General features: G+C 44.5%; 1 protein-coding gene across 6 annotated transcripts in view; it reads left to right on the forward strand.

Annotated features, from left to right (window-relative positions):
• Positions 1 to 20566, forward strand: part of LOC123764483 (uncharacterized) — a 126832-nt gene that overhangs the window by 8881 nt on the left and 97385 nt on the right. For all 6 annotated transcript variants that reach the window (XM_069337969.1, XM_069337974.1, XM_069337987.1 and 3 more), the window contains exons 2-5: positions 1390 to 1702; positions 3805 to 3984; positions 5082 to 5231; positions 19663 to 19865. In XM_069337969.1, the coding sequence (XP_069194070.1) occupies positions 1390 to 1702; positions 3805 to 3984; positions 5082 to 5231; positions 19663 to 19865 (846 nt within the window). The remainder of the gene's footprint in view (positions 1 to 1389; positions 1703 to 3804; positions 3985 to 5081; positions 5232 to 19662; positions 19866 to 20566) is intronic.

Below are 20566 nucleotides of genomic sequence, written 5' to 3' on the forward strand. Positions count from 1 at the left end.
TAGTCAAGCTTGTAAAGCATAAGGTAGTATTGAAAAGATTATAGGAAAAGATCAGTTTGTAAGGTAGTCTTGAAAAGATAGCTTTGTATGGTCCCACACAGGAAGAGATTCAGCTTGCCTCAAAGAGTGTCCGTCAATCAGAAAGAGATTCAGCTAGCCTCAAAGAGTGTCCGTCAGTCAGGAAGAGATTCAGGTATTCTTAAAAATATCTATGGAAAACACCACCATGGAAGCCGCTAACACTGTTCATCTATGCTACTTGTATCAGATGCATCATCACTAAATGCAGAAAATGATTAATCTATGTATTATCCAAATAAATTGGAGGTAGCATAGGATTGCAAGGGTGACGCTCAGAGCTACAACTGGATATGCTCGCTGTATCATCCTCATAGGTGCTGTATCACTTGCATCCGACCTTTGTGTTTACTAGTTGTTTACTAGTTGTGTTTTGCGGGGGTTGAGCTTTTGCTCTTTCGGCCCGCCTCTCAACTGTCAATCAACTGTTTACTAACTTACCACTGTTTACTGATTGACAGTTGAGAGGCGGGCCAAAAGAGCAAAAGCTCAACCCCCGCAAAACACAACTAGTAAACAACTAGTAAACACAAAGGTCGGATGCATTTACTCGACTCGTCAGATCATCATTTTCATAACTCGCTCGATAATCTTTACTCACTGTAGGGACGAGTAAAGGCCAGAAAATTTTATCAAAAGCTCTGGAGTCTACTAAGTTAACCTTAATTTCTAGTCATTTTGCCCTATCACTCCCTATCTTGTTATCCTATCTGTGTTCCTGAATATACCACAGATCTCATTATCATTTTAATTGTTGTAATCTCTTTCTCCATCAGCTACAACTCACGAACTCGGGTTTTCCTTTTTTGCTGCATTAATTTTCTTTACATTTATTCAGTGCAATCTTTTATATTTAATAAACTAATTTTTACCTGTTGATTACCTGTTACTGTTGAGTGTTGAGAGCTCTACTCCTGCAACCTAAGGTGAGCCTTGCCTGGTGATTCCCTCGTCTGTGAGACTGATTGATGACTTGTTTGTTGATGACACTGTTTTGACTTGTTAGGTGGCCCATGTAGCCACTGCAGCCAGGCTGATCCGGTAACCTGTAGTCCCTGGTGGTGGTGTAGTGGTAATGTAGTGTCCCCACCAGCAATTTGGTCTGTGTTTGAATCCTGGTCGGGGAGTATTGACTGGCTACCAATCCTTACCTGTTGCCCAGGAAAGTAGTAGGGCACAACTCACCGTGAGCTTTGGGAACGGAAAGCTCTCATCCTGCTAGCAGGAGTCAGGAGTTGTCTGGTCATGTACCCTTCTGTAGTACAAAAAATATATATATATATTCTTAAAAATTAATTTATTTTATTCCAGAGTGAAAATGATGACTAAGTTCTGCTGCATGCCCAACTGTGACAGCTGTTCCAGAACAGCCAGGCTCTTCAGATTCCCGAAACAGCCAAAAATGGCACTGAAATGGAGACAAATTATAGTCCAGGATAAAATTAAATCTTTTTACATCACCAAGAATAAATTTGTGTGCGAGCACCACTTCAGGGACACGGATTTTAGGCCGCTTGAACCTGGAAATTTATTTAGGGCACTCAAGCCACATGCTGTGCCTAAAATCTCTAGGAAGTCTCAACTTAAAAAGAAGACATTCAGTACTCCATTTGACACAGATGAGGTATGTAAACTATGGCCCATATAGTACTTTGTAAACTATGGCCCATATAGCACCGTGTGTAAACTATGGCCCATATAGCACCGTGTGTAAACTATGGCCCATATAGTACTCTGTGTGTAAACTATGGCCCATATAGCACCGTGTGTAAACTATGGCCCATATAGCACCGTGTGTAAACTATGGCCCATATAGCTCTGTTTATCCATAGCCATTGGGACCAGGTTTTTTGTGTCATTACAAAATTGGTATTAGTGTTTGTATGTAACTGGATACTCTCCCGAATTGAGAACAGTTCTAACTTTTCTTGTGTTTGTTATTAGATTTTGTAGCAAATGATGACAACTTGCAACTGATTTTCTTCCATTTTGTGGAGGGAGCCCCTTTGGCTCCCCGGAGTTATCCAGGGTGATATGAATGTATTAGACTGTGGCATCAGTCAAGTCGAATGGAGTTCTTAGGCCTACTGGGGACCACGAGCCACAACCTGGCCTTCTCAGAGAGGCATGAGGAGCAATGGCCTATAGAAATCCCTGTGTGGTTGGTAGCATTCTATGTCTGCCATTGACTAGGTCAGGCACCCAGAAAGGTAAGCGCCCTAAAACAAACTCTTATCTGGTTAACAATTTTGCTTCAGAAAGCCAAACTGTTGAACAGAACTCCCCAAACTACAAACGAGCATGACGTCATGCTTTTCATGTGTGTTTCATGCACTTGTTTGTCTCTAGGTAGGAGGTAGTTTTGTCGCTGGTAGGGGTTAAAGTTAAAAGCTAAAGTTACAGTTAAAAGCTCTGTACCTCAGGTACAGTCCTTGCACCATTGCTTTTTCTTATTCTCATATCAGATATAGACAAAAATACAAGTCACAGCTTAGTGTCATCCTTTGCAGATGACACAAAAATCGGCATGAAAATTACCTCTGCTGAAGACATTGAAAAACTACAATCAGATATTAAAAAGTTTTCGATTGGGCAGCAGAAAATAACATAATGTTTAACAGTGATAAATTCCAGGTACTCAGGCACAGCAAAAATGAGGATCTGAAACATAATACAGGGTACAAAACACAATTGAATCTGCCCATAGTAGGAAAACAGCATGTCAAGAATTTGGAAATAATGATGTCAGACAACCTAATGTTTAGGGAGCATGACCAAGCAAATATTGCTTCAGCCAAAAAAAATGATAGGATGGAGTACAAGAACTTTCAAATCCAGAGATCCCATCACAATGGTTGTACTTTTCAAATCACTTGTACTGTCCCATCTTGAGTACTGCTCAGTACTCACTTCCCCCTTCAGAGCAGGGGAGATTGCTGAAATAGAGGAAATACAGAGAACATATACGGCACGCATAGACGCGATAAAGCACCTAAATTTTTGGAACTGTCTCAAAGCTCTCCAAATGTACTCACTAGAAAGGAGACAAGAGAGATAACAAATAATATACACATGGAAAATACTGGAGGGCCAGGTCCCAAATCTGCACAGTAAAATAACAAAGTACTGGAGTGAACAATATGGAAGAAAATGCAGAATAGAACCAGTGAAGAGCAGAGGTGCCATAGGCACAATCAGAGAACATTCTATAAACATGGAATGTTAAATGGAATGCACTAGGAAGTGATGTGGTGGAGGCTGACTTCATACACAGTTTCAAATGTAGATATGATAGAGCCCAGTAGGCTCAGGAATCTGTACACCAGTTGATTGACAGTTGAGAGGCGGGACCAAAGAGACAAAGTTCAACCCCCGCAAGCACAACTTGGTAAGTACAAGGGTTTCTATAGGCCATTGCTCCTCATGCCTCTGAGGGGCCAAGGTTCTGGCTCATGGTCCCTGGTAGGCCTAAGAACTCCATTCACTTTGATGCCACAGTCTAATACATTCATTTCGGCCTGGATAGCTCCGGGGGAGCCTCCGGGTCTCAACCAGAAAATGGAGTTTCATTACATTTAATTTTTTTGTGAACTGATGCTTTATTAAACTTAAATTTCATTGTGGTTTTGTGCTATAGGTGACCTTATTAATACATTTTAAGGTTGCATTTATTAGAAGAGGTTATCAATCAAGGCTCCCATTTTATAGTTTCATGAACCATTCCAGGTGGTAGAGAGAACAGGGCAAGGAATGGGAAGCTCCTCTACGAGCCAATCACTACCTTCCACGAGCCAACTACTACCTTCCACGAGCCAATCACTACCTTCCACGAGCCAATCACTACCCTCCCCGAGCCAATCACTACCTTCCACGAGCCAATCACTACCTTCCACAAGTCAACGTTATGTGAGTCACCATCTCTTCTTTGAGCCATCTGCTACCTTTCGTGAGTTACCCATGTAATTTCACGTGCGACCCTCTTCCTTGCTTGAGCAATTTGCTTCCATGGCCACTAAATGTTGATGTTGCTAATCGAGTAAATAAAGGCTCATCATATGTTGTCGTAAGAACTGCACATTAATCTCCTTATCAGGATTGGGAAGCATAATCTCTTGGCAATACTTTTACGTTGAATACAGTACACCCCCACTCTCTCCCACACACTAGAAGGTGAGGGGACGACGACGTTTGGGTCTGTCCTGGACCATTCTCAAGTCGATTGCGATGAGGGATTGTTGTTGTTGTCTCAGATTTAGCTACTCAGAACGAAGTGTCCATGTAGCACGGGCTATTGTGAGCCCGTAATTGAGTTAGTTGGGATGAGGGAGTTGAAGCCGGCAATAAATAGGCAAGAGAGAGGTGAGGAACAAGGCAAAAGGTACGAACGGTAAGGTGTAGTAGAGGGGATAGTAGTAGGAATAAGAACTGCAGAAGGTCCATTGGCCCATATGAGGCAGCTCCTATTATAACCACCGAATGAGAAGGGGATAGTAAAAGGAATAAGAAGAGGATAGCAAGGGAACGTAACGTTCCTTTGCTCTCCTCTTCTTATTCCTACTACTATCCCCTCTACTACACCTTACCATTCGTACCTTTTGCCTTGTTCCTCACCTCTCTCTTGCCTATTTATTGCCGGCTTCAACTCCCTCATCCCAACTAACTCAATTACGGGCTCACAATAGCCCGTGCTACATGGACACTTCGTTCTGAGTAGCTAAATCTGAGACAACAACAACAATCCCTCATCGCAATCGACTTGAGAATGGTCCAGGACGGACCGAAACGTCATTGTCCCTTCTCGTAATGTGTGGTCTGGTCAAACAAATATTTATCTGTAGTTATATTAAACGTTGAAAAAATATCGGTGATGATTAATTAAATTCTTGAAATCGGTTTTGATGAAATCAATAGGTTTTTACCTTACACCTAAAACAGATCTAGATTTGGTAAAATATAAATTTGATTGAGGTACTTACTTGTTTTTTATTTTTTCTTATCCCCAGAATGAATCGAGAAAACCTCCATATGTCTACTGGCAGCTGTGTGTTCAGGCAATTGCTAATGCCCCGAACAAACAAAGGACTGCGAGGGGTATACATGATTACATCATGAAGCACTACCCGTACTTCATAAAAAATAATAATTTCCTGAGGGTAATGAAATAATTGTTGTGTACAGTGTTTGCCCTTGATAGCTTCCAGGTATATTCCCAGAGGGCATTACTGGTTGAAAGTGACCGACGTTACATACTGTTTACTATGTAATGTCTGTCGCTTTCAGCCAACGGTGCCCATTGGGTTAGCTGTGGTACCATAGAAATGACTGCAAAACTACCAGGTTTCTGAACTTATGCAGGCCTGTCAAAACAGGACCAGAATCTGGTGTGCTCATAGAGGTGAGGGGGATCATGAAGACCTGAGATCAACCTCAGTGGCCGAAATGGTTTGGCATGTTTCCTGTCACCTCGTACCCCTGTTCACCCTAGCATTAAATAGGTACCCTGGGAGTTAGGCAACTGTTGTGGGGTTGGTTTCTGGGGAAGGTCAATATTTCAGACTCGGGGATTACCTTGATATAAGCCTAAAGAGAGTGTGGGGGAGTGTGAGAGTGTGGGGGAGTGTGAGAGTGTGGGGGAGTGTGAGAAAGGGGGGGGGAGTGTGAGAGAAGGGGGCAGTGTGAGAGAGTGTGGGGGAGTGTGTGAGAGAGAGTGTGGGGGAGTGTGAGAGTGTGGCGGAGTGTGAGAGAGTGTGGAGGAGTGTGAGAGAGAGTGTGGGGGAGTGTGAGAAAGGGGGGGGGGAAGTGTGAGAGAAGGGGGCAGTGTGAGAGAGTGTGGGGGAGTGTGTGAGAGAGTGTGGGGGAGTGTGAGAGTGTGGCGGAGTGTGAGAGAGTGTGGAGGAGTGTGAGAGAGAGTGTGAGAAAGGGGGAGGGGAGTGTGAGAAAGATGGTGGGGGAGAGTGTGAGGGGGGGGGAGGGAGTTTTACGGCCACTATAGGTCGTAACCGGGTTCTTGATGGATGAACCTAAGTAATAGTATCTGACCCCAAGTTGGTAGTGGCTTTCAAGGAGTTGATTAGGTAATGCAATAAATAAAAAGGGGGGGGGGGATTAACACAACACTGATTCCTTTATCAATATATTCCCATCACCTTAAATAGAAACATAAAAATGAAATATTACTGCACGTAGATGTATTTACAAATGTTACTGTCACAAAGGACAATGGGCACTCCACAACGCTAACACAATGCAGCTTTCGTCAATCTTCGTGTTTCCCCAACACACAGTACTGGGAAACACTGGCGAGTCTACCTTTGCTGTGGGCCAGCCTGTCGGCAGTATCACGAGGTGCCTCTCTGCCCACAACCAATCTCCAGCCAAGTGCTGGCAAAGAACCTCAGCCACTCACTGATTGGGGCCACTACACAGACACATACAGGGGTATCGCACCCCCTGGCAGGAGCCTTTAGCGACGGGCTAGTAATGTTTCTCAACAGGCACCGCACTGTCGGTTGTCTCTCACCTTAGCCAGTCCCGAGATACGCCGAATTCTTCCACTGCTACTCCACTAGCAGAAACCACACTGTTCTTGGTCGGCGGCAGCTCACTTAATCATCAGGTGGGACTAAGTTGAGAGAGTTTAGGCTGCCCAAGGTAGACTGCCATCCTCAGTACCACTGCTGCCCCACATCACTTCTGTGGATACAGACATGTCATCAGTTATAGGGTATTGGAGAAACCAGGAAGCAACACTAACTCACTCGGGCATTGACATTGTGCTCTGTAGCACAATCTAGGTGGCGCTGGTCTTGATTCGCCACCTCACCAGAGGTCGCCCACAATGACCTCTCTGGCTGTCCAAGGCACGAAACTGGAGCCATTTGCTGCTATCAGATTACTACCACCAGATGGTGCTGTTTGTATGGTGTCCGATAGCATGGGAGTTAGAGAGCAGACTCACAGATGGCACTGAAGTCACTACTCCCTGCTCCGATGAGGATGTCGGGTTCGTAATGGTTTGTGTGTGTTGGGGGGGGGGGTGAGAGGGGGTGTGTGTGTGAGAGGGGGTGTGTGTGTGAGAGGGGGTGTGTAATTACCTAAGTGTAATTACCTAAGTGTAGTTACAGGATGAGAGCTACGCTCGTGGTGTCCCGTCTTCCCAGCACTCTTTGTCATATAACGCTTTGAAACTACTGACGGTCTTGGCCTCCACCACCTTCTCACTTAACTTGTTCCAACCGTCTACCACTCTATTTGCGAAGGTGAATTTTCTTATATTTCTTCGGCATCTGTGTTTAGCTAGTTTAAATCTATGGCCTCTTGTTCTTGAAGTTCCAGGTCTCAGGAAGTCTTCCCTGTCGATTTTATCAATTCCTGTTACTATTTTGTACGTAGTGATCATATCACCTCTTTTTCTTCTGTCTTCTAGTTTTGGCATATTTAATGCTTCTAACCTCTCCTCGTAGCTCTTGCCCTTCAGTTCTGGGAGCCACTTAGTAGCATGTTTTTGCACCTTTTCCAGTTTGTTGATGTGCTTCTTAAGATATGGGCACCACACAACAGCTGCATATTCTAGCTTTGGCCTAACAAAAGTCATGAACAATTTCTTTAGTATATCGCCATCCATGTATTTAAATGCAATTCTGAAGTTAGAAAGCATTGCATAGGCTCCTTGCACAATATTCTTAATGTGGTCCTCAGGTGATAGTTTTCTATCTAGAACCACTCCTAGATCTCTTTCTTTATCAGAATTCTTTAAAGATTTCTCACATAATATATAGGTTGTGTGGGGTCTATGTTCTCCTATTCCACATTCCATAACATGACATTTATTAACATTAAATTCCATTTGCCAAGTGGTGCTCCATATACTTATTTTGTCCAGGTCTTCTTGAAGGGCATGACAATCATCTAAATTTCTTATCCTTCCTATTATCTTAGCATCATCAGCAAACATGTTCATATAATTCTGTATACCAACTGGTAGATCATTTATGTACACAATAAACATCACTGGTGCAAGAACTGAACCCTGTGGTACTCCACTTGTGACATTTCTCCATTCCGATACATTGCCTCTGATTACTGCCCTCATTTTTCTATCAGTCAGAAAATTTTTCATCCATGATAGAAGCTTACCTGTCACCCCTCCAATATTTTCCAGTTTCCAGAACAACCTCTTATGTGGAACTCTGTCGAAAGCCTTTTTTAGGTCCAGATAGATGCAGTCAACCCAGCCATCTCTTTCCTGTAATATCTCTGTGGCCCGATCATAGAAACTGAGTAAATTCGATACACAGGATCTTCCTGATCGAAAACCATACTGTCTGTCTGATATTATATCATTTCTCTCCAGGTGTTCTACCCATTTAGTTTTGATTAGCTTTTCCAATACTTTCACTATTACACTTGTCAATGATACAGGTCTATAATTGAGGGGGTCTTCCCTGCTGCCACTTTTGTAGATTGGAACTATGTTAGCCTGTTTCCACACGTCTGCTACGATTCCTGTACACAGGGATGCCTGAAAGATCAGGTGAAGTGGAATGCTGAGCTCAGATGCACATTCTCTCAGAACCCATGGTGAAACGCCATCTGGGCCAGCTGCTTTGTTCCTCCCGAGCTCCTTTAGCATATTTTCCACTTCATCTCTGGACACCTCTATCCGCTCTATGTTGTTCTCTGGAATTCTTATTGTGTCTGGTTCTCTGAAGATTTCATTTTGTACAAACACACTTTGGAACTTTTCATTTAATGTTTCACACATTTCCTTTTCATTTTCCGTGAATCTGTTTCCCATTTCCAACCTCTGGATATTATCCTTTACCTGCAATTTGTTGTTTATGAATTTGTAGAATAGGCCCGGTTCTGTTTTACATTTATCTGCTATCCCTTTTTCAAAATTTCTTTCTGCCTCTCTCCTTACTGCTGTATAATTGTTTCTCGCATCTTTGTATCGCTGGTATGTTTGGGGGTTTGGCCTCTTCCTATACTGATTCCATTTTTGTGTCTTTTGGTCTCTTGCCCTCTCACAATTTCTGTCGAACCAATCCTGTTTTCTGGTCCTGCATCTCTGTTTTGGTATAAATTTTTTTTGTGCCTTTATCATATATTTCACAAAACTTGCCATACATCTCATTCACTTCCTTGCCTAGCATCAAGTCTGTCCAATTATACTCACTAAAAAAATATCTAAGGTCACCATAATGTCCTCTCCTGAAGTCTGGTTTTTCAACTGCTTCAACCTCCTTATTTTCTTCCAGCTTATAACGCATTGCATACTTTATTCCCAAAAAGACATGGTCACTTTTACCCAAGGGAGGAAGGTACTGAATGTCAAATATCTCTTCCTCCTTCCTGGTAAATATCAAATCTAGCATGGAGGGAACGTCCCCTTCCCTCATCCTCGTAGCTTGTTTAACATGTTGATACAAGAATGTTTCCAGGATGAGGTCTACAAATTTACAGGTCCAAAAATCTTCTGTTTTAGCTTCATATGCTTCCCAGTCTATGGATTTCAAGTTGAAGTCACCGACTATCAACAGTCGTGATCTATCGTTATCCGCTCTCGCTATAATCTCTCTCATTATTGTTATAAGACCTTCACGTTTACTATCTAGCTCCTCCTTTGACCATGTGCTGCTTGGCGGTGGACTATATGCATTTATCATCATTAGTTTATCATCCTCATAGCAGATCTCTAGTGCTATTATGTCAACTTCTTGTGGATTGGCAGTCATTATTTCCTTCACCTTTAGGTGTTCTTTTACCAGCACAGTAACGCCACCGCCTTTCCTAATTTTTCTGTCCCGTCTCCAAATTGAGTAGCCCCTTGGGAATATGACCTCATTTAAAATTACATCTTCAAGTTTTGTCTCCGTGAGTGCAACAATGTCTGGTGTCTGCAGCTGTATTACATCACTTAACTCCAGTATCTTCGATCTCACTCCATCTATGTTGGTGTATGCAATCTTCAGGAACTTGTTCCCCCTCTCCTTATTCTTCACTCCCCCTCTCTCTATTGATTTTGTTGGTTTGCTTTTATGTACCACTTTACTGGTTTGCCTACCCCTATCACTTTGTAGAAAAAAGAATTTATTTCTTCTTCATTCCTGCTCTCATTTAAATGTTTTGCCTCGGCGAGGTTCAGTTTCAGCTTCTCTCTATCTTCTTTTGAAAGATCTCGTCTTAACGACCACCCTTTCCCATCCTCATCCCTTTGCAATTTTCTAGCATTCCTTAGTACTTCTTCCATCTGTTTGGCACCGTTTAGGGTGATCCTCAAAGGTCGATCTTTCCCTTTTACGTACCTGCCTATTCTCCTGTAGTCGCACACATTCTCTCTGTTTGTAAGACCTTCCACGAGGCCAACAATTTTATCTACTACTTTAGCTTCTTCTACAGCTCTTTCTGACCTAGATGTTATCGCCTTTTCTTTGCAGCCAAAAATGATCAGGGACTTACTCCGATCAACTGTGTTTTGCACCAACTTCGGGTTAGATGCCAATTCTTTCCTCACTTCTAGCCTAATGTTTGTTTTATCTTGGTTGCTGCAGTGTTTGACTTCCTTTACTGCTTCTTCTATTTTTTCCTTCTCCTTGGCCACTTGTGCATAAGTGAGTTGCATATCTTTCTTGCACTGTTCTATTCCCTGTGTAACTTCCTCCATCTGTGCTGACAAAAGCTGTTTCTCCTGTTGAATTTCCTTGCCTAACCTATTGTAGTCATTTATGTTTAAATTTACTTTAACTTCTTCCAAAGCTATTTTTAAGAGTTTATTTTCTTCTTCCATGGCTTTGCAATTTGTTTCCAATTGATTCTTATCCTTGCGCAAGTCTTTCACTAAACCCTCAAGACATAAAACTTTGCTATTCAAATGGTCATTACTTTCTTTCAATTTACTAATTATTTCTACATGAGAGTTCACTATAGTATCTAAATTTACCAACTTGTTATGTAGACTACTAATATCAATGCTTTCTTCATTGAATCCCTCAAAATCAAGCTCTGTTTTGTTTTTCCTCTTGCCAGTGGCCATCTTGAATGTTCTTCTCTGCACTGTAAACACTAGGGCAACTTTTTCTCATCCGATTCTTCACTTCCCTTAGCACTTTCCTGTTATCTCACCTATTTTTCAAGAGCACTATACCTTTATGTTCTGTGGGACACCACTCACTACCATCAACCTGTACTACAATACTTAGGATTGTTGAAATATGCTGGAGCTCCTCTGCTGCAAGTGTTGACCCTAGGGGTGTCACCTTTTTCAGGTGTCAGGGGTGTGTGTGAGAGGGGGTGTGTGTGTGAGAGGGGGTGTGTGTGTGAGAGGGGGGGAGTGTGTGAGAGGGGGGTGTGTGTGAGAGGGGGGAGTGAGTGAGTTTAAATAATATAATGTACAAACTAGTGCATATTTACAGAAGAACCTTGGTACTCAAACAGTTCGGCATTCGAACGCTTTGTTCATACTTGATCAACCATTTGCTCGGCACTCAAATGTAAACACGTGTAACAGACAAGTCTGTTCCCAGTAGTGTTGTTCAGTGCACAACCCCTACTAAACATCCCTGTAAACTTTGTGTTTTCTTGGGTGTTGACCAGTTGGTCAACATCTTTGATATTTCTGTGGTGAGCCCCGGAAGCTCCGGGGAGCCTCTGGGATTCTCCCAGAAAATGGTGTTTCATTACATTCAATGCTGGTTTTTTATATTCTTAGCATAAATAAGTCACCATAGCACTTATGAAAGTCGGTGATAAGGGACAAATGAACAGAAAATTAGACCCACAATAGAAATGAAAAACAAACTTGTAGCAAAATATGAAAGTTGTGTTTGTGTGTCTGTACTTGCTGCCGAGTTTGGTATGCTTAACTCCAGTTCTCTAATAAAAGGAATGTGTGACAAATGGGGAAGTGCAATGTTTTCTTGAAAAATATCTCCCTGACAAAACTGTGGCAACCCATATTATCAACATGTTGAAAGACAATTCTATGTCTCCCTTTAGAAACATTTTCAGATGCCGGCAAAAACAGCCAATGGTGCCCACTCGGTTGGCTGTAATATCATAGAAACGACTGCAAAACTACCAGGCCTCTGAACTTGTGCAGACCTATCAAAACATGGCCAAAATCTGGTGAGGGGATCATAGATTAGAGGGGATCATAGGACAGGTTTCTTGTGAGAAAATCATTCAGTGAGTCTCAAGGGGAAATAGAAAAAGCTAGAAAAGAGAAAGAAGCCCAGAAAGTCTTATATGTGCAGGCTCTATTGTACAACTTAATCCTTCTGAATACTTTATAGTAATTGTATCTGTAGCTTTCAAATATTTCTGGCTTAACCCTTAGACTGTGCATATTACCGCAAATATAGGGGGGCATAATAGCGAAAAATATTTAAATTATGTAAAAATAACTTAAAAATGTTAAAGAAATCTCTAATTTATTGGCTTCAGTGTTGTGAAACTTTCATCAAAATATTTTCAGAAATTGATTTTAGACAAATTTTTGAAAAATAAGAACGTTTTATTGATAAGGAGGACAGCTCCTAATAACTGGAACTGAAGGATTATGCAGTAATAGAGATGTCTGTACCTGTCCGACGCTCAAAGAAGAATTACAGTATTACAGTATTAAGAAGTGTCCACAAAGTGGATATGCAGTTGATGCCTTTATATCATTGCCGAGTAATACATAATAACACAAAACATAATGAATAACTATGTTAATATGATCTATTTTGTTATATATCATATAAATACAGTGTCCAATGTTAATATGTTACTTTCATAAAATATTTCAAAAATATTTTTTTTTAGGGAATTTTTTTTTTTTAAGATTTTAGTTTTTTCCTCCTTTGTTTATTATGTGATTTTGTTGTAATGTTTACATCCTGGAGAATGCACATGTTTTCATAACTATGTGAAGATAGAATGAAATTGGTCAACAAATAAGTCAGTCACAACTCACACAACTTGGTACTTTTAATTTTTTTGGGCTGATTTTTTTTCTCTGATTTCAAACTCTATTTTCTTTGTCTCTTTAGGTTTTTTGATGATTAGGGACCATATTAGGGCTTATTTACTTATATATATAGTATACACCTAAATATATCCCCTAAATCATTATAATTATCCCTATATTTTGTGTTTTTTGGGGGGGTAATTTTTTTTTACTTTATTTCAACACACATTGACCGACAACTTTCACATATTCGAGTATGAATGCAAAATAATGTTAATTAAAACATACAATTAAATTAACGAATTAAAACTACCTTTATTCATTGTTGATAACTTCAACTTCAATTATCTCTGAAACCAGAGTTTCAACTTTGAGTGGCTTCTAAAATTCCAGTTATTAACCAATTCTCACTATTTTGATATATTGTGTGCTCGGTTGTCTGTTCTACAATCCCACCAGAATGGATTTTTCATAAACTTTATACATTTGGAGTTATATATTTTTTGGTCTAAGTTTGCCGCATATTTCAAATGCCCTATTGACTATTTTTCTGTGGGGAGCCCCTACAGCTTCCCCTGGAGCTTATCGGGATAATGTATGTTATATTAGACTGGAACATTAGCTATGGAGTTCAGACCTACCAGGGACCCTTCAGAGAGGTTTCAGGGAGCGATGGCCCTGGAAAACCCCCCTTGTGGTTGGGTTTTCCTTATCTGCCATCGACCAGGGTTAGGCACCCAGAAAGGTAGGCATAACAAAACAAACCCCACATGGTAAGAAACTAAAACAAAAAACGAACAAAGGTAGAAACTCCCTACAATCCAAAGGAAACAAGCAAACAAGCAATTATCACAATTTACTGCCGTGCCGGTCGTCCGCGCAGCCCTCCCCACCCCGAGAGGGGGAGGGGGGCCCCGAACCTCACTGCACTGGGAGGAGTCGACCTGGGGGTCTGGGGCCCCCTTTGACCCTGCTTGTGTGCTTTTGCCTTCCTCGCAGGGTTTATTGTTGCAGGGTGAGGAGTTTTCTTACCCCCCCCCCCCTTCCCTGTATGAGTATGATTTGGGTTCGGCTCCTCCCTGGGTTCAGTTCCGGGCTCCTTTGGGTACCTCAGCTCCATCTTTCCAGAGTTTTTCTACTTCCCGTATCTCAGCGAAGGAGGCTCGGGAGGCTTTTGCTGCATACCTCTTGCGAGACCTGGTTTATGCCTCTATCCATCCTCGTTTGAGTTCGGTTCTTCTACCCGATTTTGGCTGCGTTTGGAGGTTCCGGCATCTTCCTGGCTGGCAGACTGCACTTTCTTTTCGTTGGGGACATGGCATGGGTTCTGTCGGACCCGCACGCTTGATTGGTGTGAAACTTCTACATTTATGCAGGTTTACCTGGGGGGGGGGGGGGCGAGTTTGAGCACCTTAGTGCATGCTTGTTCGCCCCCGTGCTGTCTCGGGATGTTGGCCTTTTCCAGCTTCACGTGCAGGCTCCTCTTCCGGCTTCGTTGGTTGCGAAGGATTTGCGCGCCCATGGGCATTTGGCTTCGGTATTGCATTTCTTTTCCCTTCTCGAGCTGTCTTCTGCCTGGCTTGAGGAGGATGTGGAAGCGTTAAGTGAAGGGCCTTCATCTGGGGCGCTGACTTCTGTAGCTAGGGCGTCGGCTGCACTGTTGAAGATCTTTGCGCCCATCCTGAAGAAAGCTGTGTCTGTTTTTTGCTTCTCGCCTCGCGTACCATCAGGCTGTGCTTGCCCTCTCATTGGAATCCACTTGGGCCCTGGCTCTTAGGTTCTCGTCTCCGTTTTGTCCGTTGCTGTTTGCAGAGGTTGCGATCTCACAGTTTCTACAAGCAGCTTCGTCTAGTTGTCGTCCTATGTCAGACTTGTTGGTTCTCCAGGGCGGTCATTCTCGGCAGTCTTGGAGGGGTCGTGCCAGGGTTCCGGGTTCCGCTGGTCGAGGTGGGCCATTGGTGCTAGTTTCTGAGCCGACGTTCTCTTTGGTGCCGGCGTCGTCTGCTCGGCGCGGTGTTCGCCCTGTTCGACGTTTGGGTTCTCGTAAGGGGTGTCGACCCTTTCGCCCCTGCTCAATAGGTCGATAGGGGGGAGGCTCGCTCTGTTTGCCCAGGCTTAATGCCACGATTTGTGGGCCTTTTCAGTTGTGTCATCCACCTGAGGTGGCGTTGGGCGGCCTGTCCTCCTTTGAGGGGTTTGGGGTTAACAGGGCAGGTTTCTTTTTCTGCGCTTCGTCAAGTCATCTTGGAGTGGGTGCGCTTGGGCGTGGTCGAAACGACTCCGTCCCTCAGGTGGGTTTCCCGCCTGTTTCCAGTGCCAAAACGGGACTCTGTGGATCTGAGGTTGATTCTCGACTTGTCCCGTCTGAACCCCTGAATTCCTTGCCCCATCTTTTGGATGACTACTCTGTCTCGGGTCCAGCTTCTGTTGGAGCCGGGTGCCTGAATTGTGTCCCTGGACCTCAAGGATGCTTAATAGCACGTTCCTATTCATCCAGGGTTCAGGGACTGGTTAGGTTTCGTGGTGGGGCGTCACGCTTACCGCTTTCGCTGCCTACCTTTTGGCTTGAATCTGACACCTTACATTTTCACGCGTCTGACCCGGGTTGTGGTGACCCGTCTGCGTCTTCTAGAGATTCTGGTTTTGGCCTACCTCGACGACTGGTTGGTGTGGGCTGTCAGTCGGTCAGCTTGTCTGCTCGCCAGAGATATGGTTCTTTCCCAGCTTGCCAGGTTCGGGTTCCTGGTGAACGGGAGGAAGTCCCATGTGGTTCTGTCCCAGGTTCGGACCTGACTGGATCTTGTTTGGGATTCTCGGACCGCTTCCTTGTCTCACCCTCCAGAGGCGTTGCTGCGGTCCCGCCGTCGGCTGTTTTTGAGGGGGGTCCCGGGTCACTCGGCGGTTGCTCGAGCGGTTGTGCGGGAGTCTGAACTTCGCCGTGCTAGTCTACCTGCCTGGTCGGGTTTGGCGTTTGTTTTGGTTCCTAAGGCAACGGCCGTTCCGCCTCTCTCGCGATCATTGGGTTCGTCCTCCGGGGGCCTTGTGTCAGTTTGTGCGTCACCGGCTTCCTCTTCAGGGTTTTCGGAGTTCGGTGTCTTGGCGCCTTCCCAAGCCTTCGCTCGATGTGTTCACGGATGTGTCGTCTCTCGGCTGGAGCTTTGTGCCCAGTGCTCATCAGGCCGGCTTGGGACGGTGGGGTCCGTCCATCCGTCGGGCTCACAGCACGGTTCAGGAGTTCGCGGCAGTGTGGTTCGCTCTTCGGAGGGTTCGAGTCGCTCGGGGATCGACCAACCGGCTCCATTCGGACTGTTCTGCAGTGGTTCATTGCCTGAAATGCGGGGGTTCTCTTCGGTCCTTGCCTCTTTGGGGTTGGTCTCTTCGAGTGGTTCTTCTGCTGGATTCTTGGGGTTATCTTGAGATGATTTCGGGGCTTTTTAGTGTCCCCGCGGCCCGGTCCTCGACCAGGCCTCCACCCCCAGGAAGCAGCCCGTGACAGCTGACTAACACCCAGGTACCTATTTTACTGCTAGGTAACAGGGGGCATAGGGTGAAAGAAACTGCCCATTGTTTCTCGCCGGCGCCTGGGATCGAACCCAGGACCACAGGATCACAAATCCAGCGTGCTGTCCGCTCGGCCGACCGGCTCTCCGTGCGGTTCATATCCGGGGAGTGTCCAACATTCTGGCGGACGGCCTGTCTCGCTTCATTCCCCTGTTCACGGAAAAAACAGTCGACGACGACTCGTCTCGTTAGATCTACCAGACGTGCGGACTCCCAGACTTGGACTTCTTCGCGTTGGCATGGTCTCGGCGTCTCCCAGTCCATGTGACGCCCTTCCCCGACTGCGAGGCGTTCACGGTGGGTGCCTTTCGGCAGGACTGGTTGAGGTGGGGTTACCTGTACCTCTTTCCCCCGGTCGTCCAGCTGTTGTTTCGGGTTCTGGCTTGGTTGGAGACCTTTCCAGGGAGAGTAGTCCTTGTGGCCCCTTGGTGGCTGGCCCAGCCTTAGTTTCTGCCGCTATTTGCTCTGTGTCCGAACCCGGGGCGTTTCCCACGGCTCTGCCTTTTTCAGCAGGTCGGACTAGTCCGATACGAGGCTGGTTCAAACTTCTGCTCAGTTCTTCGTGTCTGGTCTTTTTGATGCGGGTGTATCACCATTTCTATGGTGATCAGGTGGCTTCGTTGATGGTGTCCCACCTGAGACCTTCGTCTCGGCGACAGTATGAAGTTTCTTGGTGTTCTTTTCGCCATTTTCTTGCTCTTCGTAACTTGTCTTCTCTTTTGGATCTGGTTGTCTTGTCCTTTCTTTCTTGGCTTTTTCAGGACCGTCATTTGATGCCTAATACTGTCGCTTCGTATCGTGCGGCGCTGGCATAGCCGCTCCAGCTAGCGTTCGGGACAGTCGTCACAGCTGCCCTGTTCCGTAAGCTTTCTCGTACTATGTTTTACCTCGGGCCTGCTCATGCGCCGCCTAAGCCATCCTGGTCCTTGGACAGGGTGCTTTATCTTTCCTCTCCTAGGTTTGTGGTGGCCCCTTCGGTTCAAGATTGTTTTTCCAAGGCTTTGTTTTTGTTGGCATTGGCCTCTGGGGGTTTGGTAGGGGAACTTCATGCTCTCCTCCAGCACAGGGGTTTCTGTTCTTTTGGTCCTGGGGGGTAGGTTTGTATGCTTGTAGCCTTCTCCATCTTTTCTGGCGAAGAACAAGACGGTTGCTTTCCGGTGGGGTCCATGGGTTATTGATGCTTGATTGATTCGGCCAGGGGTGCATCATGTGTTGTGTCCGGTTGCGGCTCCTTGCCGTTACCTGCGCGCCGCAGCTGGAGTAGCTAGAGATGCGCTTTGGGTTGATCCGGTTTCCCTTGTTCCCTGTTCCAGGGCTCGGGTCTCTCAGGTTGTCTGCAGGGTTATTAAGTCTAGCCAGCCTGCTGTCTATCCTCGCACCCATGACATTTGGAAGTTTGCAGCTTTGGCTGCCATGTTTGGTAACATGTCTTGGGCTCATATTCGGGCGTGTGGATTTTGGAAGTCGAACAGGGTCCTGGCTGCCCGTTATTTGATGAACGTGCCTGCTCCTCAGCGTTCTTGTGTTGCTTTGGGTCGCAGGTTGAAGCCAGTTGTCTCGACTTCGAGTTGAGGAGTGAGTGACGACCGCCTCTTGGGTATGTCCCTCTTTCTGTCTGTGGGTAATTGGCTCCGGGGAGCCGGAAGTCTGTGGGTAGTTGGCTCCGGGAAGCCGGAGGGGCTCCCCACAGAAAACCAGTGTTGAATGTAATGAAACGCCATTTTCTGGGTGAGCCCCGAAGGCTCCCGGGCAACCCTCCCTCCCACCGGTCGGCATTTTTTTCGCTTTTATTGAAGCCTAGTTTTCGAGCTGAAGGCAGCCGGCGCGTTGAGGTTCGGTTCGGGGCCCCCCTTCCCCTCTGGGGGTGGGGAGGGCTGCGCGGATGACCGGCACAGCAGTAAATTGTGATAATTGCTTGTTTGCTTGTTTCCTTTGGATTGTAGGGAGTTTTTACCTTTGTTAAATTTTTTGTTTAAGTTTCTTACCATGTGGGGTTTGTTTTGTTATGCCTACCTTTCTGGGTGCCTAACCCCGGTCGATGGCAGATAGGAAAAACCCCAACCACAAGTGGGTTTTCCAGGGCCATTGCTCTCTGAAACCTCTCTGAAGGGGTCAGGTTCAGGCGCTGGTCCCTGGTAGGTCTGAACTCCATAGCTAATGTCCCGGTCTAATATAACATACATTAGCCCGATAAGCTCCAGTGAGCCTCCGTGGAACACCCAGAAAATGGCGTTTCATTACATTCAACGCTGGGTTTTTTTTCCAGTAAACTATACTGAAACCTATATTCTAATTTGATGAAAATGAAGATCATATGCTATTCTGAGAGAATAATAACATTAAATGAACAATTAATGATAGTTCATATTTTTTATTCTGAATTGAAAATGTGAAGTTTTGAATTCTCAATTTTAAAATTGTTTTTGATTCTCTTGTTTTTCAAGTTACACTGTGATCATTTAGACAAAGTTGGAGCATTTGCCTGGTTGATTATGCAAAAAAAAAAAAAATTGGAAAGTGTTTGCGCAAGTTTTATTAAACTTATGTTAAATTATTTTTTGTCAAATCATTCAAGTATGTATTGCACGGTCTAAGGATTAAGGTGTAAGAATGGTAATACATTAAAAATAAGTGTAAATTGTGCTTAATAGCAGATGAATTAAGGCAGTGATAGTCATACAGAAGCAGTTCATTACATCAGTGGTTTGCCTATTCTTTCTTTCTTACAAGGGGCTTTGTTTTATTAAGGCTCCTTGGGGGTGCTGTACAGTATTTCAGATGATATGAATTTTGTTGTGAAGTAATCAGGGTATCACATTTAGTATAATATTGCTTGTGTACAAGATGTTCATATGTTTATAACCCAGAATGGTTAGTAATATGTTGATTGTTTATGGTGTGTAAATACATCACAATATTCAATAAATTCAATACACATTGAATTGAATGGGGTGAGAATAGCTTTAGCTACTTCATCGCTTTGTGTGTACTGTAATTATACCTATATAAACTTTATTTCAACTTGGGTCAGGGGCAAGTAAGCAGTCTGTGATTGTATTTGTCTTCCTTAGAGCACCGTGTGTCCTACGCTCTATTGCAACAAATGCTTCGTCAAAGTCCCAGAAACCAGAAATGAGGAAGGTTTATGCCTCTGGAAAATTGATCCAGCATTAGAGTGTGAATTAGTAAGGAAAGCATTCAAGCCTAAACAGTCCATGTTGAGGACGCAGAAGAAACATCAATTGTATAGTATGAAGATGAAGATCTCGGACAGGTTTGTAACTATGTTTAGTTTTTGGTGGTATTCATTTGGCATTTAGTCTTTAGTGGCATTCAAGACACCCTTCCCTTTAGTGGCATTCAAGACACCCTTCCCTTTAGTGGCATTCAAGACACCCTTCCCTTTAGTGGCATTCAAGACACCCTTCCCTTTAGTGGCATTCAAGACACCCATCCCTTTAGTGGCATTCAAGACACCCCTCCCTTTAGTGGCATCCAAGACACCCCTCCCTTTAGTGGCATTCAAGACACCCCTCCCTTTAGTGGCATTCAAGACACCCCTCCCTTTAGTGGCATCCAAGACACCCTTCCCTTTAGTGGCATTCAAGACACCCCTCCCTTTAGTGGCATCCAAGACACCCTTCCCTTTAGTGGCATTCAAGACACCCCTCCCTTAGTGGCATTCAAGACACCCCTCCCTTAGTGGCATTCAAGACACCCCTCCCTTTAGTGGCATTCAAGACACCCCTCCCTTAGTGGCATTCAAGACACCCCTCCCTTAGTGGCATTCAAGACACCCATCCGGGATGCAGGTTTGGTGAACCCAGGACCCAGGTTCGATTCCATAGAAATGCAGACTTGTTCATACTTCAACACAGTGTTTCCCTGCTCGGTGTAACTCTAGTTTCTGAGAAATTGATTATCGACTGGTTAGGAGTTTTATCCAGAGTCTGACTAAATACAATCCAGGTTTGG

The sequence above is a fragment of the Procambarus clarkii genome, chromosome 5 (assembly GCF_040958095.1).
Source record: "Procambarus clarkii isolate CNS0578487 chromosome 5, FALCON_Pclarkii_2.0, whole genome shotgun sequence".
Classification (NCBI taxonomy): Eukaryota; Metazoa; Arthropoda; class Malacostraca; order Decapoda; family Cambaridae; genus Procambarus; species Procambarus clarkii.